General features: G+C 50.2%; 1 protein-coding gene across 2 annotated transcripts; it reads right to left on the reverse strand.

Annotated features, from left to right (window-relative positions):
- Nucleotides 1–334: 334 nt before the first annotated feature.
- Nucleotides 335–10,260, reverse strand: LOC109780502 (uncharacterized). Of its 2 annotated transcripts, none has more exons than XM_020339081.3 (4): nucleotides 9,961–10,260; nucleotides 9,207–9,590; nucleotides 6,525–8,229; nucleotides 335–1,060 (listed from the first exon to the last, which is right to left on the reverse strand). In XM_020339081.3, the coding sequence occupies exons 2-4, from the start codon at nucleotides 9,506–9,508 to the stop codon at nucleotides 488–490; spliced, it is 2,580 nt and encodes an 859-aa protein (XP_020194670.1). In that variant the 5' UTR covers nucleotides 9,509–9,590; nucleotides 9,961–10,260; the 3' UTR covers nucleotides 335–487. The 2 variants fall into 2 exon arrangements, with proteins under 2 accessions (XP_020194670.1, XP_020194672.1); XM_020339083.3 differs by having other exon boundaries at nucleotides 9,207–9,455; nucleotides 9,961–10,224.
- Between the last annotated feature and the right edge of the window lie 240 nt (nucleotides 10,261–10,500).

Here is a 10,500-nt window from a genome sequence, read left to right on the forward strand (position 1 = left end):
ACCTGGGTGCTGCAGTGAGCGCCCGTTGCTTCAACTGGCGCTTAAGGTGCTCTATAGGAGCTCCCCTGAAGCAGGCCTTGTAGGATAATAGTTCGGGTGCCTAAACTGGCTGTATATCAGCAGAGCCGCGTCGAGCTTGGATGAGGAGGTGATCTGCTATTCTTTTCTTCAGTGGCTGCTGTGGTGATGCCGGAGACAGGTGACGGGCGTTGGTGTCAAGCTCAGAGATGTTCTGCTATCTTTTCAGTTTTGTCATGTCGATCATTACATGACTTGTATTTTAATCTTTATGATATAAATGAGACACGTATTACCATGAAAAAAAACTGACTATCACATACCAAAGTGGTAGCATTATTTGTTCCATAAAATGGGTATAATTTCAGCAATACAATCTTGTTTTAGAAATGAAACAAGCGAGATGCATACATGATTGTTTCCTCTACAGAAATAGGACATCAGACTGGCAGAAATCACGACTACATTTTTAAGCAACCAACACGTGTGCCTCTTTCACGAGATCCGACAGGAGGGGTCTGGCAGTCTTCTTCGTTCCACAATCAGTCCCAGCGAAGAGCATGCAGCTTTCAAGGTTAGACATGATTATCGAAGCCTTAGACAGTGTCTCCACGAATTTCTGATCCTTGAAGTGCGCACTGTACTGGCCACGCCGCATCATTCTAACAGCAATCTGACCACAAAGCTTGACAATTCTTAGGCTGTTAGCCGTGTCCTCACAGTTCTCTTCTATTATAGTCTTCAGCTTCGCCACAAATCCACCTTCTGCTGGGGCAACTTTTCGAGCCACATCATCAAAGTCATCCGCACTGATCAGTTCAGTGCATATCACCAAAGTAAGAGATAAAAACGCTTCTTGCAATTCCATCATAGCAGTTTGCTCCTCATTTGCTTGATCGGCTGACTTCATTTGCCTCTTGTGCTTCGGAAGTTGTTTTTCTTCATCATTTCCCAGTGCAGAAAGTTGATGGTTTTCTGCATCATCTCCCAATGCAGAAACATTGCTTTCAGATGCTTCAGTGGTTAGTACTTCTCTTAGTACCTGCAATAATAAACACGAGACAGGTAAATGCAGGACAGCTGGAACTATTCAATTCTTATACTTATTGGATAGTTACAGTTTTTATGCTGTTAGAAATACAAGGATAAGCCAATGAAGTAACACACCTAGTGCCAAGCAGACTAATGATGATAGGAATGTTAGATGTGTTAGATGTGTATAGTCCCTTTTCGGTATATCCCCATTGTATAAGGGGTTTTCTGCACGTTGCCACACATGTCTATGTAATGGCTTTTGGCCCTCAGTGAATACTAGTTGGTCATTATCTAACATGGTATCAGATGCTAGGTTAGCATTGCTCTCCCGCACGATGGAGCTCCGTGCTCCCCTTTCCTAGCCTCCCTCGTCTCCGGCCACTCCCGCTCGATTCTGGGCGCTCCCTCCCCTGCTGATGTACGCCGCGGCTGCTCCTGCCCCGTCCGGCCCCGTCGCCCCGGCTGGCGCATCTTCGCCCGTGCGGCTGCCGCGCCACTCCCCGCTCGAGCGGCCTCCTACCGCGCCGCTCCCCGCTTGCGCGGGCCCTGCCGAGCCACTCCCCGCTTGAGCGGCCCCGCTGCGCCACTCCCCGCTCGAGCGGGTTCTGCCGCGCCGCTTCACACTTCTGGATCGAGCGCTCCACCGCCAAATCCCGCTGAGGTCGGGGTCCTCTAGCATCGGGCCGGGCCTCCTCTTCTCGCGCCGGGCCGCGTCCTTCTCTGGCCGGCCGCGCATCGCGCTAGCTGCGGTCGATCCAGCCACGCATCGAGCGCGTTCCTGCTCGATCCAGCTCCTATCTCCCTTCGTTGACTCCAAAAAAAATAGAGACAACAAAGGAACTTCCTCAGGTCCTCTTCGGTTACATCGCGGTCCCTCGGTGCTCGGTGATCTTCGATGGCACCAACTATGCTGAGTTTGTGGGCTTCATGCACATTCATATGCGTGGCCTTCTTCTGTGGGGTGTTCTTTCTGGCGAGGTCCCCTGTCCGCCATGCCCTGTTGCACCCGTGGCCCCAATCCCACCGGTGCCGCCGGTACTTGCTGCTGATGCTTCTCAGGCTGACCGGGATGCAGCCAAGGCTCTTGATGATGCTGCCGTCGATGCTTATGATCAGCAGGTATCAGCTTATTCAGATGCTCTCACTGTGTACCGCGATGATCTGTCTGCTTACACTCAGTGGTGCAATGATGATGCTCGTGCTGCTGCTGTTCTCACTGCAAGCGTCCTCCCTCAGTTTGCTTCGGAGTTCATGGGACTTGGCACAGTTGCAGCGATGTGGTCTTATCTCTTTCAGCGCTATCAGCCCTCTGGTGATGCTCTCTACCTATCTGTGGTGCGTCAGAAGCACGCACTCCAGCAAGGTGATTCTTCTGTTGATGAGTTCTATACACAGTGCTCTGCCATCTGGCGCCAGCTTGACTCTCTTCGGACAGTTGTTTGTGGAACCTGTCGTTGTTGTCAGACTACTCGGTCTGATCTGGAGTTTCAGCGGGTCCATGAGTTCTTATCTCGTCTCCGGTCTGAGTTTGAGCCCAGACGTGCTCACTTGCTTGCTCGTGGTCGTGTTCCTATCTCGGAGGTGCTTGCCGAGCTTCGTGCTGAGGAGACCCGCCTTCGCTTTGCTGGGTTGCTGGTGGTTCCGTCTGTGTTGGCTGCTCGGGCTCCTGTGTCGTCTGCTCGGCTCACCGCTCCACCGCTCCTACCCACACCTTCAGGAGGGGTGGGTCGCCCTTCTTATGCTGGGAGGGGTCGGTCGCGCCGTGACACTTTCTGTGGCTACTGCTCTCGGCCAGGTCATCCAGAGTCTGATTGCCGTGAGAAGAAGCGAGACCAGAGGCGCTCCTCTTCCAGTGGGACTTCTGAATCTTCCTCGACTCCGTCACTCACTGATCAGAACATTGTGAGGCTCAAGCGTCTTTTGGCTTCCTCAGGCTCTTCGTCGACCGGTTCCACGGCTGTTGTGACTGCATCCACTTCTCCACCACCGCAGGCATCTACACAGTCAGGTACATCTTCGTGGGTTCTGGATTCTGGAGCCTCCTTTCATATGTCTTCTGATTCTTCTCTGTTGTCTTCTCTCCGACCTCTTGATTCGACTGTTAATGTTCTTACCGCCGATGGCACACCTCTTCCTGTTGCTAGTCGTGGCCTTCTATCCACTCCATCTTTTTCTGTTCCTAGTGTTCCACATGTTCCTCGCCTTACCATGAATCTTTTTTCTGCTGCCCAACTTACTGATTCTGGTTGCCGTGTCATTCTTGATACCGACTCTTGCTCCATTCAGGATCGTCGCACCAAGGCTTTGGTTAGTGCTGCCCCCCGGCGCCGTGAGTCAGAGGGCCTTTCGGAGGTTGACTGGCTTTGTGTTCCTTCCGCTGCCACCACTTCTGCCAGCTCCCATGCTCTTGCTGCCTCTTCGTCTGCGTCCTTCCAGCAGTGGCATCATCGCCTTGGTCACATATGTGACTCTCACTTGTCTTCTTTAGTTCGTCAGGGCCTCTTAGGGTTTGTATCTGGAGATGTTTCTTTACATTGTAATGGTTGCAGACTTGGCAAACAGACACAATTGCCTTATCCTACCAGTGAGTCGGTATCTCAGCGTCCTTTTGACTTAGTTCATTCTGATGTCTGGGGTCCTGCTCCCTTTGATTCGAAAGGTGATCATCGCTACTATATCTTGTTTATTGATGATTTCTCTCGCTACACTTGGCTCTATTTCATGAAATCTCGTAGCGAGGTTCTCTCTATATACAAACGTTTTCCTGCCATGGTTCACACCCAGTTTTCCACGCCCATTCGTACCTTTCGTGCTGACTCCGCTGGTGAGTTTATCTCTCAGCTGTTGTGTGGTTTTCTTGCAAAACAGGGTACTCTTGCCCATTTCTCATGTCCTGGTGCTCATGCTCAGAATGGCGTTGCCGAACGTAAGCATCGTCATCTACTTGAGACGGCTCGTGCGCTGATGATTGCCGCTTCCCTTCCACCCCACTTTTGGGCTGAGGCTGTTTCTGCATCCACCTATCTCATCAACATTCAGCCATCGACTGCTCTGCAGGGTGGTATTCCTATGGAGTGTTTCACCGGTCATTCTCCTGACTACTCAGCTCTTCGTATGTTTGGATGTGTGTGCTATGTCCTTCTTGCCCCGCGAGAACGCACCAAACTGACTACTCAGTCGGTTGAGTGTGTGTTCCTTGGCTACAGTGATGAGCATAAGGGCTATCGCTGTTGGGATCCTGTTGGTCGTCGTTTGCGCATCTCGCGTGATGTGACCTTTGACGAGTCTCGCTCTTACTACCCCCGTCCTTCTTCCTCGAGTTTTTCTGTGGACGATATTTCTTTTCTACTTCTCCCCGATACACCCTGCTATGTACCTCATGTTTCACCTCCTCCTCCTGCACCTCTCATTCCTTCTCCTTCACCACCGACACCATCTTCCCCATCCTCCTCCTCCACCTCTCCACCATCATCTCCCGTCCGCCACCCTCTCTCAGCGTTTCCTCTCCACTATACTCGTCGCCCTCGTTCTGAGGATGCTTCTCCTGATGCGCTTTCCACCTCTGGTGCACCTCTCTTCACGCATCCCCCGGTTCATAACCTCCATGCTCGGCCTCGCCCCCCGCCTGATCGCTACTCTCCTGCTCGGTACGGTCTCTCTGTTATTGCTGAGCCCACTTCCTATCGGACTGCCATGACTCAGCCTGAATGGCAGCTTGCGATGGCCGAAGAGCTTGCTGCCCTTGAGCGCTCTGGCACATGGGATCTGGTTCCCCTCCCCTCTGGTGTTCGTCCCATCACTTGCAAGTGGGTCTACAAGATCAAGACTCGCTCTGATGGTTCTCTTAAGCGCTACAAAGCGCGTCTTGTGGCCCGTGGTTTTCAGCAGGAGCAGGGACGCGATTATGATGAGACATTCGCTCCTGTGGCCCACATGACCAGTGTTCGCACTCTTCTTGCTGTGGCTTCTGTTTGTCATTGGGCTATCTCTCAACTTGATGTTCAGAACGCCTTTTTCAATGGTGAGTTGCGTGAGGAGGTTTATATGCAGCCACCACCGGGGTACTATGCTCCTGATGGTATGGTCTGTAGACTTCGCCGCTCCCTCTATGGCCTTAAACAGGCCCCTCGCGCCTGGTTTGAGCGCTTCGCCTCTGTGGTGACTGCCGCTGGTTTCTTGCCCAGTGATCATGATCCCACGTTGTTTGTTCACACGTCTCCTCGTGGTCGGATTCTTCTCCTCCTCTATGTTGATGACATGATCATCACTGGTGACGACTTTGACTACATTGCTTTTGTTAAGGCTCGCCTTCGCGACCAGTTCCTCATGACTGATCTTGGTCCACTTCGCTATTTTCTTGGGATTGAGATCTCCTCGACCTCTGATGACTTCTACATCTCCCAAGAAAAATATATCCAGGATCTTCTTGCTCGCGCTGCTCTCGGTGATGAGCGCACAATTGTGACTCCTATAGAGCTCAACGTTCAGCTTCGTGCCTCTGATGGTGACCCTCTTCCTAATCCCACTCGCTATCGTCACCTTGTTGGCAGTCTTGTCTATCTTGCTGTTACGCGTCCTGACATCTCCTATCCTGTCCACATCCCTGAGTCAGTTTGTTTCAGCCCCCACCTCTGTCCACTATAGTCATCTGCTCCATGTTCTACGATACCTTCGTGGCACGATCTCTCAGCGCCTTTTCTTTCCCCGCTCCAGCTCTCTTGAGCTCCAGGCCTACTCTGATGCTACCTGGGCTAGTGATCCCTCTGATCGCCGCTCGTTGTCTGCTTATTGTGTCTTTCTTGGTGGCTCTCTTATTGCCTGGAAGACAAAGAAACAGACTGCAGTTTCTCGCTCGAGCACAGAGGCTGAGTTGCAAGCCATGGCTATGTTGACGGCTGAGGTGATCTGGTTACGGTGGTTACTTGAGGACTTTGGTGTGTCTGCTACTACCTCGACTCCCCTACTGTCCGACAGTACCGGTGCTATCAGTATTGCGCGTGACCCGGTGAAGCAGCAGCTCACCAAGCACATCGGTGTGGATGCCCACTTTGTGCGTGCTGCTGTGCAGGATCAGACTCTCGCTCTTCACTATGTGCCCTCTGAGTTACAGTTAGCAGACTTCTTCACGAAGGCACAGACTCGAGCGCAGCATGGCTTTTTCTCCAAACTCAGTGTTGTTGATCCACCATGAGTTTGAGGGGGGTGTTAGATGTGTTAGATGTGTATAGTCCCTTTTCGGTATATCCCCATTGTATAAGGGGTTTTCTGCACTTTGCCACACACGTATATGTAATGGCCTTTGGCCCTCAGTGAATACTAGTTGCTCATTATCTAACAAGGAGGAGGTGTTTATGGGTTAATTTTTCCCTTCTTTCATAGCTAATTGCAATAGACATGAGTGTGATCCCCATGAGTAAGAAACGAAGTGTGTTGATTAGCACAAAAAAAGATAAATGGATTGAAACAGTTACCTTTGGCAGCAATATAGTCTTCACATGTTCCTTGTCCATCTTATGGTGAATACACAAATTCTCCAAGATCTCCGCTGCAATTGTTCTGTAAATGATTTTGTTCTTAGCATCAAGTACTTCAACAATGTTCTCATATTCCCTCACTACAAGCGCGGACACAGTTGCTGTCTTGGCTAATAGTGCCAATGTTTTACCAGCCGTTACTTTCAGCCTTTCTGTGATGAACTTACTGTCATGTTCTTCTGGTTCGCCATCAGTAAGGAAGATCTGCAGCTGCTTCTTGAGGAGAATTTCTTTTGTTTTGCTGCTAAGATCTGTTTGCATATCCAAAGCCAGTTCGGTCAGGATCTCTATGGCTCGCATCTGCAGTTCTTCGACATTTCTGTTGCCCTCATCAAGAATTTCCTCCAGGTTGCTCACTGCATGTTCGCTAGAAGCTATTTCAGAGTGTACCCATCTACCTGTCCACTCAGGAACGCAGATGAGCCTGTGAAGCACTTTGAACGATCCGTTTACTATATCTGCCCATGCATTTATACTGATATCTTGGATTAGTGTCTCGGAGTTAAGAGGCGCCATGATCTTGGGGAGCAGACCAGGGGTGCTGCATATGTCGCTGCAGTTCTGCTGGTCGGCCACGAGCTTCTCGAGAATTGTCATGCCTTGTAGAATCAGCTCATTCCAGCCAGCTCCTTTGCTGCCATTGGTCGAAGAATTATTTAGTTCGTCTTGCTGAAAGTCACCCTCTTGGGCTTTAACCTTGTTTGCTCTACGTTCCTCTATGTTTCTGACATGAAAAATCAATTTTTCTTTAGAATAAAAAGACTTTTTTGACTTACTTTGAGTTGAGTAATGATTGTGTCCTTGTTGGTTGTTCCAATATGGCAGGGTGGTATCGAGCACAGAGGATATGCACCGTATTGCCCCAGGGAACTGGGTTAGGTGGATATCACCTGCAAGATAGGCGATGATCCTGGCCGCAAGCTCCCTGATCTCTCTATCACTGCTTCTCGATCCCACTGTATCGATCAGCTTCTGAATCTTTGGCCTAGAGGGGAGAATAACTGATCTTACATCAGCGTCCAGCTTAATGAAGGTGTCCAGCATCCTTGCTCCCGAGAGGTAATCTTTCTGCGAGTCAGAGTCAAGCAAGTCAACGGCATAGTTGATCACCTTCCTGCCATGTATGGACATAGGGTCCCGCCAGCATTTCTCTAGTGTGTCCAGGAGGTACTCCGAAACCGATATGCTGCCCCACTTCTCCGGGAACTTGCATGCTCGACGCAGAGAAACGACAAGCCACATCGCCCCAGAACTGATCCACACCCATATAAACCAGAGCGCACCTTGGCAAAGAACCAAAGAATAGAATATGTCTAGAGCTGGCATCATATTTGCTTTGCTGCCGTCTCCATCGTTGCTTCCATAATCACGCTGTACTATGCGCCACAATGAGAGCACGACACAGACGAAATGCCCATAATGGTGGATGAACAGTACAAGTAACACTAAGCTCATAAGCACGGCGATGACAGGCCAGCATAGGATAAGACCCGATAAAAAGGCACAGTAGCAACACCGAGACAGCTCTCTAGCAGCATATTTGTTAGTAGTAATCTGTATGATTCCCACAAAGTACGCATGAGCGTTGACGTACAGTTCGGCAAAATTGGAGGACCGCTGGTCCTCCACATCGCTCACGATCCTGCATGCGCCATAGCAATTGTGTAGTCAGAGTCGAGGTCAATCCTCGTTAACATTTTGATAGTCCTCCATCCGTTCTTAAATATAAGACCTTTTAAAGATTTCACTATGAACTACATACGGATGTATATAGACATACTTTAGAGTGTAGATTCACTCATTTTGCTCCGTATGTAGTCTACAGAATAATCCTAAAAGGTCTAATATTTAGGAACGGAGGGAGTATTTGGTTAAAGAAAAGTAACGTGAATATAATAAATACAATGAGAGTGTTGAGAAAGGTTGAAAAGACAGACCTGTTTAGCTGAAATGTAACGTTATTGCATTGCACATTTACCAATTCACAGAGTGGGATGCAACAACAACAAAGAACAAATCACAGACTGAAGAAGTCTGAGAATCATCAATTTACTGATTCACTAATGACCAGATCACAAGTTTAGATTTGACTGATTCTCACAAACAAACCAACCACAAGTGAGTTGGACACTTGCAAATTCAGCCTGAACTAACTCTCACAAACAAACAAACCAACCACAAATGAGTTGGATGCTTGCAAATTCAGCCTGAACTAACTCTCATAATGTACTGTCTTACGCCCTGTAAATTCATCACATTAATTAAAGTACTTGGCGATTGTGGTTTTTTCCGGTTGTTCGTTTAATTAACCGATATCTGCAAGGTTTCTGGTCTCGTTTCCCTTATAAATAAGTCAGTTCGATTCTACAAATACCCTTCCCAAAACACACCACGGTTGGATAGTACTTTAAAATAGGATGCAAATGTCAAAATATGGATATTAGCGAATGCAAGTTCAACAGAAATTGAATATCTACTAAACGGTTGGATGCGAATATCCTACTACTATTTCTTCAAAAGAAGAAAAAACAGTGAATTAGAGATCCGCCTAATGTAAACATGTGAATATCGGAGAAAAGAGAGCACGAACCAAAAGGTCACGACATAGTCCTTACTTACCTGGATGCCTGTAACATGCTAATGGTTGCAAGGCACCAGAAATCCTTCCTCCGCAGCAAGGTGACGAAACCACCCAGGAGGACCACCGTCGACCATAGAAGAGCCAAGTAGCCCAAGCCTCTTACGGCCATCAAAACGTACGTCTGCCAGAGCACATAATGGTTAAGCGACCTCTCTTCTGGCCGCACCCGCTTCAATGGGCTGGGTCTGCCCTCCTTCCAATCTTCTCGGTATGCAGCCATCTTCTTCCTACGAGAGGCCATTCTCCGGCCAAATCGTGTTGCGTAAGACTCTTGTTCCATATTTAGCACCAGTCCAAATCAAATCAGTATTGGGGAATGGTAGATCTTGCAGCCTGGCTAGCTATCTTCTGAAGCTGCAGTGCTGCTTGAGCAGAAATTTTATAGCATCAATCCATGGTGTAAGGATGCATGATGTATGGCTAGTCTGAAAGCGAGCGCGTGCTCGGACGAGCAGCGGCAGTAGGGGAGCGCGGGCGAACGGGAGGTGGCCGGGCGCGCGGGGCTGCGCAGGCAGCGGAGTCGGGCGGAGGCGAGGGCGTGGCAACGGCGGCGAGCGAGCGCTGGTGCGGGCGGCAGCGCGGCTGCAGCGAGCGGCGACAGCGGTGTAGCAAGCAGTAGCAGCGCGGGCGCACACTGGAGCGAAGCTCCCGTCCATGGCGGTCTCGGCGAGCGTAGGTGGCTACAGCGACGGATTCACGAGAAGGAAAGGGGCAAAGGGGGCGGAAGCTCACTGTGGATGCAGAGGAGCGAACGGCGACGACAGAGGGCCTCGGGGTGGACCGGAACGTCGAGGACGAGCCGGGGCAGAGGAGCGTGCTCGTGGTGGAGACGGCAACGATGGCGAGCTGCAGGGCGGTCCGGCTTGTCCCGGCGGATCGGAGAGGACGAAGGAGAAGGCGGCGGCCCCCCTGGACGTTCAGAGGCGGCGCGGTGAGGTCCCCGGCCTCGCGGTCGACGGCGGTGTGGGGCCAGATGCGCTCGGGAGAGAGAGAAAGGGAGCGAGGGAGGAGGATGGTTGGTGGGGAAGTGGTGGGGGTTTACCCCCTTCTTAGGCAACGGATCTATTGTAATATCAAAGTAAAGAGACAAAGGAGAGACAGAAATGATTCTATTGCAATGTGGGAGACCCATTTATATACATGCTGAAGGGGTGTGTTGGGGAGACATCTCTTTTAAACAGACACCTCCTGAGAGACATCCCTCCCATACAATTGATCACATGTTTTTATTTCTCAACACCCCCCCGATCAATTCGTCATATGTATATTGCA

This window comes from Aegilops tauschii, chromosome 3, assembly GCF_002575655.3.
Source record: "Aegilops tauschii subsp. strangulata cultivar AL8/78 chromosome 3, Aet v6.0, whole genome shotgun sequence".
Classification (NCBI taxonomy): Eukaryota; Viridiplantae; Streptophyta; class Magnoliopsida; order Poales; family Poaceae; genus Aegilops; species Aegilops tauschii.